This window comes from Balaenoptera musculus, chromosome 2, assembly GCF_009873245.2.
Source record: "Balaenoptera musculus isolate JJ_BM4_2016_0621 chromosome 2, mBalMus1.pri.v3, whole genome shotgun sequence".
In the NCBI taxonomy this organism is placed as follows: domain Eukaryota; kingdom Metazoa; phylum Chordata; class Mammalia; order Artiodactyla; family Balaenopteridae; genus Balaenoptera; species Balaenoptera musculus.
The window spans coordinates 173,963,292-173,982,748 of NC_045786.1; the positions used below are offsets into that span (position 1 = coordinate 173,963,292).

The 19,457-nt window shown below is 40.0% G+C and overlaps 1 protein-coding gene across 16 annotated transcripts in view; it reads left to right on the top strand.

Annotated features, from left to right (window-relative positions):
- The window catches only part of MARK3 (microtubule affinity regulating kinase 3), a 107,865-nt gene that overhangs the window by 71,036 nt on the left and 17,372 nt on the right, over positions 1–19,457 (top strand). For 11 of the 16 annotated variants that reach the window (XM_036841444.1, XM_036841436.1, XM_036841435.1 and 8 more), the window contains 8 exons: positions 1,897–1,967; positions 6,814–6,870; positions 9,217–9,453; positions 9,613–9,732; positions 9,973–10,072; positions 10,391–10,503; positions 11,004–11,157; positions 16,734–16,951. In XM_036841444.1, the coding sequence (XP_036697339.1) occupies positions 1,897–1,967; positions 6,814–6,870; positions 9,217–9,453; positions 9,613–9,732; positions 9,973–10,072; positions 10,391–10,503; positions 11,004–11,157; positions 16,734–16,951 (1,070 nt within the window). The remainder of the gene's footprint in view (positions 1–1,896; positions 1,968–6,813; positions 6,871–9,216; positions 9,454–9,612; positions 9,733–9,972; positions 10,073–10,390; positions 10,504–11,003; positions 11,158–16,733; positions 16,952–19,457) is intronic. The other 5 variants (XM_036841437.1, XM_036841447.1, XM_036841445.1 and 2 more) reach the window with 3 other exon arrangements.

Below are 19,457 nucleotides of genomic sequence, written 5' to 3' on the forward strand. Positions count from 1 at the left end.
TTTCAATTCAGCTGCTTAATCTGAGTGTTAATGCATTTTTAATAAGGGGAAAAGTAAGAGATCTGGGTTGTATTCCTGGTTTATAACTTAGTGACTGTGACTTTATGGTTCCAAAATCTCTTAACAGGTTTATATTGCATTTGAATTTTAAAATATTTTAAAATTATATTGACAGACTTGGACTTTATCTGTGTGACTCTACAACTACCGGGTTTAATCCATTAAGTTTTTCTAAAAAGTCAAAACTGTTACGTATGTTATGCATGCATCTTTGTTTTCACTTTTTAACTACTTGTTTTGACATAGTATATTTTTCTGCAAATAGAAAGGTCATTCGCATAGAAAATACTGACATTTTACTGAGCTGACATTTAATTTTATAATTCATCATAGTTAAATGAATTGCGTAGTATAAATTAACAATAGGTAATTCCTTTTAAAAGATCATTAGGCAGTCAGTGATAACTTGAAAATATTTATACCCATTTATTATTTTAAAATTTATTCAAAGTTAGGGCTAAAAGTTTAAGTCAGATATTAATGTACAGTTCAGAATAACCTTTTCCTCAAAAATATTTAAGTCCTGAAACTAAGCGTTTTTTAAGTATCAAAATATTTTAGTTAACTGTTGTCACTAAGCTGATGGAAATATTCTTTATTTGTATGAAGTAAATGTGATTTTTTTTCCCAAACACATTTTATATCCAATTTGGTAAATTAGTACTCTTGGTTGATTTCAGAGGTGTTTCTTTATTCCAAATTGATAAGCAATTGGCAGTACTGATAGGTTCCTTGAAATGTCACTTCTCTTCCCTGAGGAATTAATACTGTGTAAAACTACCACCTAGACGTCCACCAGCGAGTTCTATTGGCTTTTCCTTTGCACTGTGTCCTGAATCTCCCCACTTGTCACCACCACTGCCGTTTCCCACTCTAGGCCCGGCCACCCTCTTTCTTGTCCTGAATATTGCGCTCTTCCCAGTTGGTTTCCCGGTCCCTTCCTCAGCCTTAACCCTCTTCTCCCTCTAGCAGCCAGAGTGATCCTTTAAGAAGCCAGTCATTTCATGTTCTCCTCTGCTTCTCCTCTCACTTAGAACAGCACCCACAGGACTCTTCTTGATCTCGCTTCTCCTACCATCTCTGTGCTCGTTCAGCACCTCCCTTTTCCCTTGTTCACGCTTCTCCAGCCTCATGGCCTCCTTGCTCTTGTCTCTGTCTAGAATCTTTCTCCCAGATAACTAGTGTCCACTCCCTCACAGTAGTCAGCACAGTGCTTACACACACAAACACACTTCCTGTTTCTTTCCCCTGACTTTTCTCCACAGTACTTTTTATAATCTGATATACTGTATATTCATTTGTTTGTTTATTATCTGTCTACCCCCTCCTAGAGTGTAAACTCCATGAGGAAAAGGACTTTGCTTTGTTCACTGCTCTGTTTCCCCAGAGCCTAGAACGGTTCTCAGCAGTTAGTAGACACTCAGTAATTATTTGTTGAATGAATGAGTATATTCAGGAAATGCTTTTTTGTCATGGTCCTATAGTGAAGACATCTTCTTTTAACACAAATAACTTAACCATTTTAACTTTCACTTTTCATTGCCAAGTTTTTATTAAAGCATACTGGAAACATAACCTTTAAAATAAAAGTTGTATAATTTAAACATATGAGAATTTAGTGTTAAGGCTTATCTTTGGCTTAAAAGATTTTGTCTATAAACTTTGCCTGTAGTTAAGGCTAAGTTAGTTCAGATTCCACATATTTCTGTTTATCTTCATACCTATATTTTAAAAATTAAAATTAGAGCATTGCTAAAAGTGAAACATTTTCAGTTTATGGGAAAGTTAATGCTCAGAAGTAGGACTTCTGCTTACTTTTATTTCTCTCAATTATAGGTGAAGTGTTTGACTATTTGGTTGCACATGGAAGAATGAAGGAAAAAGAAGCAAGAGCTAAATTTAGACAGGTATGGATTGCTGCACCTTTAATTTATTGATTTAATATGTTTTCTTGCTTAAACCCTAAAGCAAACAAGTGTTTGCCTCTATAAATGTCATAAGGCCCATAGAGTGGATCCGGGTTTGGCCGTTCAGTTCAACACAACAAAGATTTATTAATTTATTAAGTGCTTTCATGCCTAAGGCACTGTGCTAGAGGCAACCATGGGTTCTAGTTCTAGCTTTGTAATTGAAATTTTAGTCCCACTCTTTTTTTTTTTTTTTTTTCAGTCCCACTCTTAACCTTAGTTTTTTGACAGTTGAGCCTTAAAAAACAAGAGCCTTGCAAACACTTGAGATTTCATTAAAGAAAACCATTTCCAAGTTTTTAGCAAGAAGTGTCCCAATCCCAAAATTCATCATTAGTTTTGTCTTACATAAGCCAAAACCAAACAGAACTTAACCTGTGAATTAATGGCTTACCTTCTTGCTGTCTTTACCCCATGGCCTTAAAGAGACACTCATTTTAATAAATAGGTTTTAAACATAAAGGTGACTTAACTCTCTAATAACGATTACTATTTATTGATTGATCATTACCTGCTAAATATTGGGATAAGTGCTTTACCTACATTAATGTAAATCTTGCAGCAGCTTTGTGAGTAAAGAGTATTATGCCCGTTTGCTAAAGATAAGGAAACTGAGGCACAGGAAGACTAAATAATTTGCCCAAAATTTGATGCCTGGCAAGTAGGAAACCTACCATTGAGTCAGAGACAGGTCCTCTGACTGCAGGACTAAAATTCTTAATCATTATGATGTGGTCTTACTTAGACTAGGAATCAGCAGACTCTTTCTGTAAAGTGCCAGATAGTAAATATTCTAGGCTTTGTAGGCCGTACAGTCTGTTGCAACTATTTAACTCTGCTGTAGTAGCACAGAAGCAGCTTAGACAATATGTGAATAAATACACTCATATGATTGTGTCCCAACGATACTTTATTTGCAAAAACAAGTGGTGGGCCAGATTGAGCCTACAGACCATAATTTGCCCACGCCTGATTTAGATTAAAGGAAGGAGCAGGTACTTTATTACTTCTTAATTAATGCTGTCCTCCCATAGTTTTAAGTTCTGTATTTAAATGGCAGTATAGCCTCATTTCTCTCAGAACCTTTAAATGTTTGTTTTATTAACATTTAAGGTTGTTAAGGTAGAAGTATAGGTAGGAGTCTTTAAGGGTTTCACAATATTTAGAAAGGCAAGTTTAACCGATTTTCAAGATTTCTCTTAACAGTTGCCTCTCTTGATTTGCTTAGTCTAGTGTTTACAGTTAAGGACTTATAAATAAGTTTCTTAACTTTTGCTGTTGCTTAAATTTAATTTGATTTAAAAGTACTAATGGGGGACTTCCCTAGTGGCACAGTGGTTGGGAGTCCGCCTGCCAATGCAGGGGACACAAGTTCGAGCCCTGGTCCAGGAAGATCCCACATGCTGCAGAGCAACTAAGCCCGTGCGCCACAACTACTGAGCCCACGTGCCACAACTACTGAGCCTGTGCTCTAGAACCTGTGAGCCACAACTACTGAAACCCACACACCTAGAGCCCGTGCTCCTCAACAAGAGGAGCCACCGCAATGAGAAGCCCGCACACGGCAATGAAGAGTAGCCCCCGCCCGCCACAGCTAGAGAAAGCCTGCGCGCAGCAACGAAGACCCAGTGAAGCCAAAAATAAATAAATTAAAAAAAAAAAAAGTACTAATGGTACTTTGAATTAAAACCTGTTAAATATCAAAGTTGAAATTGACTTTGGCCATCATTTAAATTCTCTGATCCTCAGTTTTTCTAGCTATATAAAGAGGAAGTTATACTTGATTAATTCTGAAATCCTTTCCATTTCTGATATCATTTTATCCTGTGGTCTATGGAAGGAAGCTCAAATTTCTCTTTATTACAAAACAAGTCTGTTTGGCCCTTTCCATAACTGTACTCTCTTTTTTTTTTTAATTTTTATTTTATTTATTTTATTTTTGGGTGTGTTAGGTCTTCATTGCTGCACGCAGGCTTCCTCTAGTTGCAGTGAGCAGGGGCTACTCTTCATTGTGGTGCGCGGGCTTCTCATTGCGGTGGCTTCTCTTGTGGAGCACAGCCTCTAGGCACGTGGACTTCAGTAGTTGTGGCACGTGGGCTTCAGTAGTTGTGGCACATGGGCTCAGTAGTTGTGGCGCACGGGCTTATTTGCTCTGCGGCATGTGGGATCTTCCTGGACCAGGGCTCGAACCCATGTCCCCTGCATTGGCAGGTGGATTCTTAACCACTGTGCCACCAGGGAAGCCCCATAACTGTACTCTTAATTTTTATAAATTGACCACCTAAAAGTCAAGATTTTTTTGCCTCATAAAACTGAAATTCATTCCCACTCAGATGAATCTATCTGACTTGCAAATGGTTATGCAAATATGATTTATTGACTGTGAGGAAAAGACTCTTGCCAGCGGGCAGCAGCAGGTTTGAGCCTGGACCTTCTCCAGGGAAGCAGTTCAGTGCTTAGACCTGTCCTCTCTTCTTCCATCTCCGCCCATCCCCCAGGTGGGGTCTGACTTGTCAGGGATACTTGGACATTTATCACGCAGCTTCTTATCTTAATTTCCTGCGGAAATTCTGAAGCATTATTTGAGGGACCTGTTAGTTGGTCCAGAAAAGAGAGTTTATGTACTTGCACAATTACTGGCTTGATTTACAGTGCTTACAATTAATGTAATCTTTTCTCCTGCCATAGTATTTCCTTAAGTCCACTTACTAAACCTGGAAGGATCAGGCATATTGGTGCTTCCACTTTTCTCTGTTTCTAATTGCCATGCCTTCCAAAAGTTTATGTCATTATTAGTTTGATGAAATATAAAGTTTTCCTATTTATTACAAAGAGAAAGGTATGCCACACACAGAGTACACTATGCTTGATCTGTTTTCTGTCAAAAATAGGCCCTTCTTTCCATATTCATCAGCAGATGGCTTTCCCTCTTCCCATTTTCTTCCCCACTCTCGTACTTGTTACTGTTTATGCTGTTTTAATTTTTTGGCTGAGCTCTCATTCTTTTCAAAGAGAGAGACGAGGTTCCTGGCTCCGTCTTCTTTCCTTAGCTCTTTCTGGGTGGGTTGCTGGTGTTGCTGCCTCTGTTCTTTCATGTGTGGCTGGAGGTGAATTAGGCGTGCATTCTTATTTCACCTGGGAAACATCTGGGTTGTCAGCCTTCTTTGGAAATAACTGCTTTTGCCTTAAAAGCAGAACGCAAAAAAGCAATAATTGAAAGTTGAGTACTTTCAGGTTATTGTGGCATCAGGTTAGCTTTGAGCTGTTTGGAGGTAAAAGAAGAGAAATTCTCTTTGAGAAAGGGTAGGACATTGTCAAATCTGGTTCGGAAGCAGAATTTGAAAATAACCTATGAGAGAAATCTCAATATGGGGGCCGGGTTGGGGGGAACAGGGAAATTTTGATCAGGCAGAAGTAAGATAAAATTTACCTATGTCCTTCCTAGGCAATAAACCTGTTACTTTGAGGGAAACAAATCTATCGATATTTCACTTTCCCAGTTTTCATGCTGACAGAATAGAGCAGCGTAATTGTTAACAGATGCTCTAAAACCAATATTTTGGCATTGGAATTTGTGTACCTTTAGTTGATTATGAGTGGGCTGGTCTTCTGCATATGCACTTTATAAAGTATGAAGCTGCTTAGTGAAGCCTTGATTTTGGCATCATTCCCACCCTAACCCCAGCCTAGCTTATCCTTGCTGCTTATTCTGAACCAAAATAGCAACCAATAGAACAGCCCTCTCTGAGTTTTTGTGTCCAGTGTAGTTACATGCATGTTGCTTACAACAAAGTTAATGATGATTTGGAGAAACAAGCAGTATTTTCATTATAACCCCAGTTTTGTAGATGTGTAATCATATATATTTAAATACACATATGTAATACCAAAGTAGAGACTAGAGGCAAATGCACCAGAATAACAGGAGATGTCATCTCTATTTGCTGGTTATAAAAGCATATTCTTGTATGTACTTTTCTGTATTTCCTAAAGTTTTTATAATAAGGATATAAAAGTTTTATAATTAGACAAGGAGACTTAAAAATTGCTAGTAAGTGTGAAATTTCAGTAGAGCAGTTATTTAACAGTGCCAATCAGGGAATTCCCTGGCAGTCCAGTGTTTGGGACTCCGCACTTTCACTGCCGAGGGCCCAGATTCAAGCCCTGCTCGGGGAACTAAGATCCCACAAGCCGCACGGCGCAGCCAAAAAAATAATAATAATAACAGCACTAATCACAGGAGTAATCAAAAGTTGGCTAAATGAAAGCATGTCATTTGCTGAGAGTAGGAGGGATTCTTATTGATAAAGCACATAATAGTTTTCATAGTTTGTAGTTCACATACATTACAACATTCATCCTTCCATTTTAAGGAAGAGGAAACTGGTCCTCAGAGAAGTTAAGTCATTTTTGCTGTCCTTGAACCTACATTAGCCAAAAGGAAGAGGGTGTTGTAGGGACTGGCTGGGGAGAACCAACCTGGATAAACACCCAGTGCGAATAGTCTGTATCTGCCGGCTTGGTTGTGAGTTGACAACGTGGGCGTGCAGAAGTTGCACCAGAGCCTTCTGATCGAGGGCAGGGCTCAAGAAGAGACTTTCTAGTTAAAATTAGAAAGAACAGGAAGAACAGCCTCACTTAGCTCTTCTTGCACTCAATCTCTCCAAATTGAAAAGTTCAAAGCATGAGAAAATTATATTTAGAGATCCACACAGACATTGAAGTGAGTGCTCACTGAGTAGTCTGCACCGGCGATGACTAATAGCCTTGCATCTCTCCTGTCCAGATAGTGTCTGCAGTCCAGTACTGCCACCAAAAGCGGATCGTTCACAGAGACCTCAAGGTGAGTCATAGTGCCCTTACTAGTGTACACTTGCCTTGTGTGTGCTCAGTTCTCCCAGTGCTCATGACATAAAGGAGGCATAGATTAGAATGTGTTATTAAATTTTTTAAGAAATCCTAAGATATATTTTACATTTCAGTTAAGGCAGCTCATAGTTGGTCTCTGGAGAAAAATCATCCTACCACCAAACAGATGGGGGCCTCCAGAAATGCACGCTCTCACCTGGACAGTGTCCTCAGTGCTGCCTGGCATCCCTTTCTGTTTTTCTAGTCCACATTCTCTCTTGTTAACAGCAGCGGTATTTAAATGAGACCTACTTCACGGTTCTCCACCTCTGCCCGCACTCCTGGCATAGGATAAGGTTTCCTATTTCACAGAGATAATAGAAACACCAGGCAGAAACTCCCTCTTTCCCAGCTGCACCTGCATCCACCCTTAACCTTCCAGGATTTCCCTCGTCACAGGACAGTGGGGTGCCTCTGCTGACCCTGCCTCTGTGTTCCGGGTCCTGTGTCCTTCCAGGGGCTGCTTCACTCTGTTTCCTCCCATCTTTCCCTTCTTCATCTGCCCTCTCTCTCTGCTGGCGTGTCACTAGCAGCATGTATAAAAACATGCTCAAGTTTATACCCTTTTTTACCGAAAAACCTCCCCACCCCGATTCCCCTTCCTGGTACACCCTTTTTTTCCTCTTCACCTTCACAGCTGTATTTCTCTAAACATTGTTTAGATTCTCTCTTAACTTGATATTCACTTATTCTTTCTCCTGACATAACTGTTATCGATTTGCTTGTTCTCTGCTCACCCACCCTTGCTGCATTCACATCCACTCCAGTAGCTGCAGTGGCCACCTATATGTTGATGACCCCCAGATCCATTCCTGCAGCCGGAGCTCTCTTCTAGGATTTAGTGTCCAGCTGACAAAAGGACACCTTCACCTCAGCATCCCTCAGGTAGCTCGGGTTCAGCAAGTTCAACACCTAAACTCTTTCTTCCTAAACTTGAATTTTTATTTCTCATTGTGGTGACTGTCCTTCAGGTGCCCCTCTCTCCTTTACTCTGCCGTCCACTCAGACCCCAGGTCTTTTTGCTGCTGTTTCCTGAGTATCACTTGAGCTCACTCTTTTCTGTCCCCACTCACTCTCCTAGTCCAGACCACCAGCATATCTCGTACCTGATTACCACACTAGCCTCTTGCCTGGTCTTCCCTGCTTCCAATTTTGCCTCTTTCTTCCATGTCTGTTTCCTACATTGTAACCAGAATGGTCCTTTAAAAACACAAATAAGATTGTCATTTCCCGCTTGAATGACTTTTTCAGTGGCTTCCTGTTGCCCTTAGGTTACAAACCCAAACTTCCTGACTACAAGTCACTGGGCTGGCCCTTTGTAATTCAGGCATGGCACCGTCCCCAGCTGTGTCTCTCTGCATCTCTCTACCACACACTGCCTTTCAGTTTCTTGAGGAAAACGTGTTCTGTCTCAGCAGGGTTTTCACACTGTTTATTCTGCTTCAAATACCTCCCGTTAACACACCCACTACTATCAACTAATCTTCCAGGCAGCAGTTTCAGTTTCATCCCCTCTAGGAAGCCGTACCGTATCTTTCAGTGCTGGGCCCATGACTCCCCACTTATCTGTCACAGCAGTTAGGCCCAAGAGTGTAGCTGCTTATTTTTCTAAATTGTCAGCTTTTTGAGGGCAGGACCCTGTCTGTCTATATATCCAGACACTAATATAACACCTGGTGTGTAATTGCCACGTGGTAAATGTTTGTTGAAACAAGTGGAAAAGACTGTGATCTCTATCTTGAATGAAGTTTAGGATGCTCTCTCCTCAGTAATAGCCATTATACAGCTTGCTTAGCAGTGTTTTTGAAATGTGACTATCCACCTAAAGCAAGTATCTATTTTTTAAAAGCCCCTTATTCTTAAAAAGCTCTTTAAAAATTTTATTGATCATGGACATTTGCTGTATAGTTAGTGCTAGAATCAATCTTTACAGTTGGGCCTCCATATCCCCGGGTTCTGCATCTGTGGCTAAGGAGGGCTGGCTGTACTATACCGTTTGGTATGATGATGGATTATGGTATCCACAGGGGGTCCTAGAACCAGTCCCCTAAGAAGACTGAGGGATGACTACACCTCATATCTGTTACTGGTTATTAATGCTGAAAAATGAGGAATTCTGATTTAGCTCCTATTTTTTTTCTCTAGAAAGAATGTTTTCTTATTCATTAGGATATATTAACTTTACATCATTACAAAAAGCTTTTGTGAAATGCCTGATTCTATCACAGTTCTGATTATATTTTGGTTAAATTTCATTTTTGTCTTGGTGTTTTCCCTCTAGGCTGAAAATCTATTGTTAGATGCTGATATGAACATTAAAATAGCTGACTTTGGTTTTAGCAATGAATTTACTGTTGGCAGTAAACTGGATACGTTTTGTGGCAGTCCTCCGTATGCAGCCCCAGAGCTCTTCCAGGGCAAGAAGTACGACGGGCCGGAAGTGGACGTGTGGAGCCTCGGCGTCATTCTTTACACTTTAGTCAGCGGGTCGCTCCCCTTTGATGGACAGAACCTAAAGGTATAAGAAGTGGTTGCATCCGTGTTCTTCAGAAAGCTAAAAGGATTTTATAAAATGATAAGAGTTAATGTGTTAATGTTGTTTCAGTGGGGTTCTTTGAGTTCTTTTTTAACCTAAAAGTTGACTCACTAGTTTTCTTTCCTCTCTACCTCCCCAAAGGAACTGAGAGAGAGAGTATTAAGAGGGAAATACAGAATCCCTTTCTACATGTCCACAGACTGTGAAAACCTTCTCAAACGTTTCCTGGTGCTAAATCCAATAAAACGAGGCACTCTAGAGGTAATCACATAACTGGAAATAAGGAACAACTTTGGAGAGTCTTTAAAGTAATTTTAGAACTTTGCTTGGTTTGTATGATGTATTGAATACTATCCTGGGGTTTTTTAAGTAACATTGAGACATTTTTTAAAAGTTATCCTTTGAGCCATAATCGATGAAATGTTGAAAATAAGCTTTCCTAAATATTGTGTTTATCAGAATGTTTCATTTTATGCTGCTAATGAACAGTTCACCTTTCAGCAAATCATGAAGGACAGGTGGATCAATGCAGGGCATGAGGAAGATGAACTAAAACCGTTTGTTGAACCAGAACTGGACATCTCAGACCAGAAAAGGATAGGTAATTATTCTGTAGCCTGCATGTTGGTGTGTGTACAGGTAACATATTTCTGTTTTGATTCATATGTGTATGCCTAAAATGGGGATAATGGGAAGTTAAGCATAAGTTACATGAATCAGCTTATATGTTTTGTCATATTTAGGAACTTATCTGCAGTTTCCTGTAATAGCACTCAGTAACTCAGAAATAAGCCAACTGCCCGTTTATGTTAGAAAATGTGTGATCTTTTGGGTCAAATAAAGGAAATTATTTTACCCTGTAACATAATGATTTCTTAACCAAACGAAACACGTAAGCTATATTATACCCTTCTTTTAGATATTATGGTGGGAATGGGATATTCACAAGACGAAATTCAAGAATCTCTTAGTAAGATGAAATATGATGAAATCACAGCTACATACTTGTTGTTGGGGAGAAAATCTTCAGAGGTAAGAATAATCAGATAAAAGCCTGCAATATCCTTTTTGTGAATTATTAGCTCATGTAAACTCTTTGTTTTTTTTTAGTGTGTATAACATTTGATAATATTTTAAAATTTACCTTCAAATAACTAATCTAACTCCTATAACTATTATGAGATACTATTTTAACTTTAAGATAATAACCTTTAGTAATTTAGCTTTCATTAAGTTAACCTATAGTCATTAGTAGTTTTTAAATGATGTAAAGTATCAGATGAAATAAATAGAGCGTTTTAAGTTTTTTGAAAAAGCGTGGAAAGAAGAACGTAAATATTTATCCTTGTGTGAGTTTTTCCAGCAGTCAGAAAAATACTTTCGCCTGAGTTTAGGGTTGTCATTTTTGTACACTGTGATTCTTCTCTCTAAATGAACTACTTATGAGAGGTTTGTGTATTGTAAGTTTAGTTTCATAATAAACCATTTGGGCTCGTGTTGTGGTTTGCTCTGTTTTTCTCATTTTCTCTTAGCTGGATGCTAGTGATTCCAGTTCTAGCAGCAATCTTTCACTTGCTAAGGTTAGGCCAAGCAGCGACCTCAACAACAGTACTGGCCAGTCTCCTCACCACAAAGTACAGAGAAGTGTTTCTTCAAGCCAGAAGCAGAGGCGGTACAGTGACCATGGTAAGTCTGAGGCCATTCCAGTGTGTTCTCCCGGAGCCTCCCGTTAACCAGGAGGCCTCCTAACACTGGAAGCATCCTTTTGCTTGTGGACTACTGGGGTTGGAGTTGCTTGATTTCCCTTCTTGACGTTTCTTTCAAAGCAGTCCTGCAGGTTCTGGCATATTTATCTCAAGGCTCTGATCTCCTTGGTACACTCAGTAAGCTTTTTTTTTTTTTTTTTTTTTTAATTTATTTATTTTTGGCTGCGTTGGGTCTTCGTTGCTGCGTGCAAACTTTGTCTAGTTGCAGCGAGTGGGGGCTACTCTTCGTTGCAGTGTGCGGGCTTCTCATTGCGGTGGCTTCTCTTTGTTGCGGAGCACGGGCTCTAGGATCACGAGCTTCTGTAGTTGTGGCTCGCAGGCTGTAGGGCGCAGGTTCAGTAGTTATGGCGCACGGGCTTAGTTGCTCCGCAGCATGTGGGATCTTCCCGGACCAGGGATCGAACCCATGTCCCCTGCATTGGCAGGCGGATTCTTAACCACTGCGCCACCAGGGAAGTCCCTCAGTAGGCTTTTATTGAGTAAGGCCTGGCCAGGTGGAAGCCTTAGCCACATGTGACTGTTGAGCACTTGAACTGTGGAAATGATTTTCAGTTTTGTCTCAGTTAAATTTATAAAGCCATGTGCAGCCAGTGGCTACCACATTGGACAGCACAGCCCTGGAAAATGTATAGTATCGCAGTTTTGCCTTAATTGGTTTAAATTTTTGACATGTGTCTTTCTCAGCCACACTCTAGCTGTTGGTGTGTCTAACCACCCTCACTCTTAAAAGTTTTCACCATAGAAGTGAATATTTCATGAGACTTAAGACCCTAAAGGATATGCTTACCAAACTTGACAGTTATTCTACCTTCAAGGCAGCCCCATTTGTTGGAATTCAGAGACTCTAGTAGGTGTGTGTTTATTCACATATTATTATTTCCTTTAATTCCAGCGTGCAGGAACCGAATTTATGTTGGCCTGGTCCTAACTTTTAAAAATACATCCTCACATGAAACACCCATTCATCTCTTTGTTCAGTTCATTTCCCTTCTCTGGACTTTGTCCACCTCCATTCTTTCACCTTGAGATGTGGCACTTAGAATTGCACAGAGTATTCCAGGTGTCTGCAGCTTTGGTTTTGTACCAAAAGTGATGACGCTTTGGTTTCCATTTCTCTCCCTGCTGCTGCTGCCTCTCTATATGGTTTGGGCCAAAGCAGCACATGGTACTGACACTGTCAGTAAACTGTCTATATGTCTGCTGTTTTCTAGGGTATAACTGAGAGCTCAGAACCTGTCTGATGCCAGGATTTGTGCAGGTGGCATTTGTAAACCAAGTGTTGATCTGGGTCTCTGTCTCTTGTGCTCATATTAGTTGCTTACAAGGAGGGGTTTTCTGTGTACTGCAGAGCAATTAGCAAAATGCCTACGTGTTGCTCTAAATCAACCAGTTTAAAGGGACTTGTTCCTAAAGCCTGGAAGAAACCTGGTGATGGAGTTTTCTCATATCCCTTTCCCCAGCTCAGAAAATTTTAGAGCTAAAAAGAGCTCACCAAACCCCCGTATTAGCAATAAGGAAATAGGGCAAGAGAGTTCACCAGGTCTTCTGAGGTTAAATAGAAGTGGGAACGCCTGAGACAGACCCAGGATTCCTGGCCCCTGGTCCTATGGCTGTCTCCACTAACCCGCCCATTACCTCTTATAGTAGTGCTTTTATAATAATAATCATCCTTCTTTCTTGGAGCCTCTGATATTAAAAAGAAGTTCACAAAAGAATACTTCCAGAAATTCTGTATATAGAAAATCACTGACCCAATTCCACATTCTTTGGGGATGAAGATGGTGGTCAGCAAAAAAAAAAAAAAAGATTTGATTATGCCTCTGGCACTGTTCATTTAAGTGCTGAAAATGAGATAGGTTCCAAATAATGAAATCTAGTAAAGCACATCCACTTGGTACCAAGTGAAGGCAGACAAGCCCATAGACAGACCAACTTTTAGCTTGCCCTCCCACCCCATCTCATCTCTCCTCTTGTTCCCTACCTCTAGATGCCAATGATTTATATCTGCCTGCTTCTGTAAAATCATTAACTTAATTTTTATTTGTGTTTCTTAATTTCGGTCCCATGTGTGAACCCCCCTGTATGTATGTACATTTTTTTCTAGGAAGGGTGATCTTCATCAGATTTTCAAGGGGTTCTTTTATTTAAAAAAAAAAAAAAGAAAAGAAAGTGAAGAATCACTGTTCTATTAACCAGTCAGTGGTATTGGGGAGGTTGGTAGTGATCAGAAAAAAAAATAAATTTGCATCCATTTCTCACATCTTATACAACGTTGGATTCCAATTGGAATAAAGGTGTAAATATTAAAAAAAGAGGGCTTCCCTGGTGGCGCAGTGGTTGAGCATCTGCCTGCTAATGCAGGGGACACGGGTTCGAGCCCTGGTCTGGGACGATCCCACATGCCGCGGAGCAACTAGGCCCGTGAGCCACAACTACTGAGCCTGCGCGTCTGGAGCCTGTGCTCCGCAACAAGAGAGGCCGTGATAGTGAAGAGGCCCACGCACCACGATGAAGAGTGGCCCCCGCTTGCCGCAACTAGAGAAAGCCCTCGCACAGAAACGAAGACCCAACACAGCCAAAAATAAATATAAAAGTAAATAAATAAGTAAAAGATTACTATTAAAAAAAAAAAAGAAAGAAAGAAAGAAACTGGGACTTCCCTGGTGGTCCAGCAGTAAAGAATCTGCCTTCCAGTGCAGGGGACTCGGGTTTGATCCCTGGTCAGGGAACTAAGATCCCATATGCTGCAGGGCAACTAAGCCCGCATGCTACAACTACTGAGCCCGCGTGCCTCAACTAGAGTGCCCGTGTGCCTGCGTGCCCACGTGCTCTGGAGCCCGCACGCCGCAGCAAAAGATCCTGCATGCTGTAACGAAGATCCCACGAGCCACAACTAAGACCCAACGCAGCCTAAAATAAAATACAAAATATATAAATAAATTAATTAAATAAAAATTATTTTTTAAAAAATCATATTTTGGGGAATTCCCTGGCAGTCCAGTGGTTAATTAGGACTCTAGGCACTTTCACTGTTGTGGCCCAGGTTCACTCCCTGGTCAGGGAACTAAGATCCTGCAAGCTGTGCGGTGCGGCCCAAAAATAAAAAAAGAAGAAGAAGAAAAATCACATTTTTGCGTGATACATCCACACCACGGAACACTACTCAGCAATAAAAAGGAACAAATTATTGATAAATACAACAATTTGGATGGATCTCAAGGGAATTATGCTGAGTCGGGGGAGACAATCTCAAAAGGTTACATTGACTCCATTCACATAACATTCTTGAAATGATGGAATTACAGAGATGAGAACAGATTGGCGGTTGCCAGGATTTAGGGAAGGGACTTGAGGTGGAAGATAGGTGTCTGTGGCTGTGATAGGATCGCCCACAAGGTCCTTGAGGTAGAACTGTTCTTCGTCTTGACTGGTGGTAATCACATGAATCTGCACATGTGATTAAAGTGTGTAGAGCTGAATACACACGCACATAACACACAGTGCAAGTAAAACAGGAGCAGTCTGAATGAAGGAGGTCACTGGGTTGTATCAATAGCTGTTTCCATGCACAATCTCAAATCCTAAGATGAAAAAAAAATCTTTTAATTTTCTAAATAGCAATAATAAATGTTTCAAAACAAATTGGTAGTAACCCTAAAGATTCAGAATGTCATTAGATGTATCATGATATTGAGAAGAAAGAGAAGTATTAAGGGTAGTATCACCCTATACTTGGCTGATTCTTTGTTTTTTATGTTAAAATTGCCAAACTGAGAACTTGATTGTTGTTCTCCCATAAATCAAATCTTTGTTTACTTTTAATTCAGTTCCAAATAAAGTTATCATTTATTTATTTACCACACCACGCAGCTTGTGGGATCTTAGCTCCCCAACCAGGGACCGAATCCGGGCCCTCAGCAGTGAAAGCACAAGGTCCTAACCATTGGACCACCAGGGAATTCCCTAGATTTACCATTTGGATTTTTGTCCTAGAAGTAGTTTTACTGTACCCCACCCCATCCATTTTTTTTAATGATTTAGTTTTCTGTTGAAGTATAGTTGATTTACAATGTTGTGTTAATTTCTACTGTACAGCAGAGTGACTCAGTTATACACATATATACATTCTTTTTCATATTCTTTTCCATTATGGTTTATCTCAGGATATTGAGTATAATTCCCTGTACTATACAGTGAGACCTTGTTGTTTATCCATTCTATATGTAATAGTTTGCATCTACTAACCCCAAGCTCCCAGTCCCTCCCTCCCCTTCCCTCTTCCTCCTCCCATCCATTTTTTAATAGACCTAAAATATAAAGGCTTTTCTACCATAAATGATGAGCATTTGGTGCTGTTCCTTAAGATTACCACTGGACGTCATATATAATGAATATACTAGTTATCTCGTTCATTTCCAAAATTCTTTGAACTCTGAATCGCCTGTGTCATCAGAGTCTCTAGGTGATTTACTGCAGGACATCAGTTAATTGCCCACCTGAGATGTCCCTAGGCATCCTCCTCCTGGGAGGGGGTCTGACTGGGAACATCCACCCATGTCCTCCCTGTCACTTCCATGAGAAACATGCTTTCTTTTGCTTATACTGCCTCTCCTTGTCTACTCAAATTCCTGTTTACCTAGAAGATTATTAGTGCTTTAAAAAAAATGCAAGATAAAACTTCAAAAGAAAGAGCCTGTAAATCTGTACTGTTCTTTTCCAAAAGGTGACGGCATCTCTTATACAAAAAGGATGAAATTCACTCAGATGTATAGATACCAGGTGAACCAGTTCATTCTGCATGATGTGTGTGCATCAAGTTAGTTTGATTATTTATCTGTCCAGTAACACCCCGTGAACATGTTTCAGAAAGACAACTATATAAGCTTATTAGTTAAAAAGAAAACAACTTTAAAAAAGTAGAATGTTAGGGACTAATAAGTGAAATTTTAAAATTGAATTCAGGACTTCCCTGGTGGTACAGTAGTTAAGAATCCGCCTGCCAATGCAGGGGACATGGGTTTGGGAAGATCCCACATGCCACAGAGCAACTAAGCCCGTGCGGCACAAGTGCTGAGCCTGCGCTCTAGAGCTCGCGAGCCACAACTACTGAAGCCCGTGCACCTAGAGCCCGTGCTCCGCAACAAGACAAGCCACCGCAATGAGAAGCCCACACACCGCAAGGAAGAGCAGCCCCCGCTCGCTACAACTAGAGAAAGCCCACGTGCAGCAACGAAGATCCAACGCAACCAAAAATAAATAAATAAATTTATTTTTTTTAAAAAAAGTGGTTAGGTAATTTTAAAAAAATAAAATAAAATTGAATTCATTGCATAGGGAAAACATTATACATGAATGGGAAGCATCTTAGAAGATTTTTACTGTCTTATATTTTCTTAGATGAATAGAAATCTTGGGTCATCTTATAAAGTGTTCATTTTCACAGGATAAAATATAAAACTGTATTCTGACTTTTAAAAAGTGAACTCTGTATTTTAGCTGGACCAGCTATTCCTTCAGTTGTGGCGTATCCGAAAAGGAGTCAGACCAGCACTGCAGACGGCGACCTCAGAGAAGATGGAGTTCCGTCCCGGAAACCAGGCGGTAGTGCTGCTGGAGGAAAGGGAGTTGCTCCAGCCAGCCCCATGCTTGGCAGCGCGAGTAATCCCAACAAGGCGGATATTCCTGAACGCAAGAAGAGCTCCACCGTCCCCGGTGTAAGTATGGTCGTACTGTAGGGCAGCCTAGGGTTGTAGGATTGAAATGATAAGACATTTTGCTCCTGTGTGTTCATCTCCTACAAAGCCCTACGCACTGGGCCACAAGGCACAGTCTCAGCCTGTAAGGATCACTTGCTCTGTTGCATGTATTTCTTGTTGAGCCGTATCCCACTGGATGAGTGATCAGATCCTTTATGTCAAGGGCTGTTTTTAGTTACTCCATAAACATCTGCTAAACTTTAGACTGTATCAGATGCTGAGATATGGAAAGACATCATAATCTAACAGAGGAAATGAATAAAACCAAATGGGGACAGTGCAGACAGGTGATGGCAAACAGAAACCTAATGGAGTCTGTACAGGGCACTGTGAGCTCTGACTGCCAGGGATTTGGTGTTTGCCCTGCATCTCAAAGGGCTCTATCGATACAGAGTGTTGACTGAGTCCTTACCATGTGCCACGGACCATGCTGAGTGCTTTTTCATTTATTAGCTAAATGTTAAGGTGAAGAAATTGAAGAAAAGTTAGGTAATTGTCTAAAATTATACTGCTAAACTGAATCCATCTCTTAATCCCTGCCCTGAACAAAATCTCCCTAGGAAGTAGGTAGTATTTGTTAAATTGAATCTATTCAGTTTCAGAAACTTCTTCGTGAATTGAAATGTGTTCTCTCTGACCTAACATAGTGATTATTATTCTTAGCACTCCAAAAGTAATTTTTTTAGTGATTTGATGTTTGTATTTATTGTGAAATGATCTCTAAGTCTAATTAACATCCATTACCATACACAGTTACAGAATTTTTTTCTTGTGATGAGAACTTCTTAGATTTACCCTCTTGGCAACTTCCAAATATGCACTACAGTATTGTTCACTAGAGTCACCATGCTGCACATTGCATCCCCAGAACTTATTTATTTTATAACTGGAAGACTCAAAAAGTAATTTAAAAAAGAATTTGCAGAGAATGAACAATTTTAAGGATATTCTGTAACCACATTTTTCCCTAAAAGTTAGCGGTGACAAAGCCTTCCCTCTACCCTAAAGAAACCCCAAACTGAGGAGCCCACATGGAAGCTGTGCTGCTCCCTTTGGCCGGTTCTTGGGGAGGGGCTTATAAAGGAACCCAGAAGGTTTTGTGTGTTCCATCCTTTGATATTGTGCTTTATCAGAGTAAACGCTGTGTGGAAAGGTTTTTTGTTTGGCTTCCTAATGCAGTAAAATTGGATCGTCATTCCATAGCCCTGCAATTTAAATTCAGCCTCCACTTTTTGTTGACAGTTACCAGAGGAAGAAAAAGACTTTGTTCCCTGCCTTCATAACTTCCATTCCTTCACTCTACTCATCTGCACACCCCCCTTTTGAAAGTATATCCTAAGCATTATTAGCCACTCATATATGATTATTTATAAAAGAAAGAAGTATGTTATTATAATTTTCTCCCATTTGTCTTCAGCTTCCCTACATTGCTCATGCTGTATTAAAGGTGACTGCTTTTACCTTTGTTTTAAAATTATCTGATAAAAGTTTTTACTTGTGACTTTTGTTCCTTGCTTTTTAATTTTGAAAGTATTAGCTTTTTACAAATTGATGTGAAATTCACATGACATATAATTAGCCATTTGAAGCATACTATTCAGTGGCATGTAGTACATTCACAGTGTTGTGCAGCCTCTACCTCTCTCTAGTTCTGAAACACTTCAGAACACCCTGTGCTCATTAAGTAATCACTCTCTCCAATCCTCTCTTCCTCAGCCCCCGGCAACCAGTAATCTGCTTTCTCTCCCAATAGGATTGCCTATTCTGGAGATTTCATATAAATGGACTTATACCTCTTGCTTATATATACTTACTTATACCTGTTACCCCTTACATATAAGAACTTATACCTTATACTTAGACACAAGCCTCTTGTGTTTGCCGTCTTTCACTCACCGTAATATTTTCATGGTTCATCCAAGTTGTTGAGTGAACTCATTCCTTTTTATATGCCACAGTTTGTTTATCTACTTATTCATTAATGGACATTTAGATTGTTCCTATCTTTTGGTTATTATAAGTAATGTTGCTGTAAACATTTGTGTACAAGTTTGTGTACCGCACCTGCCGTATTTGAGTCCCTATTTCTCCACATCCTTGCCAATACTTGTTATTTTCTGTTTTTTTTTAATTATAGCTATCCTGGTGGGTGTGAAGTGGTACCTCATTGTGGTTTTGATTTGCGTTTCCTAAATGACCAGTGATGTTCAGCATCTTTTCATGTGTTTATTGGCCATTTGTATGCCTTCTTTGGAAAAATGTCTATTCAAGTCCTTTGCCCATTTTTAAATTGGGTTGTTTGTCATCTTGTGGTTGAGTTGTAAGGGTTCGTTATATATTCTGGATATTAAACCTTTACCAAATACAGGATTTGCAGATATTTTCTCCTATTCTGTAGGTTCTCTTTTCACATCCTTGATAGTGTTCTTTGATGCACAAAAGTTTCTAATTTTGATAAAGTCCA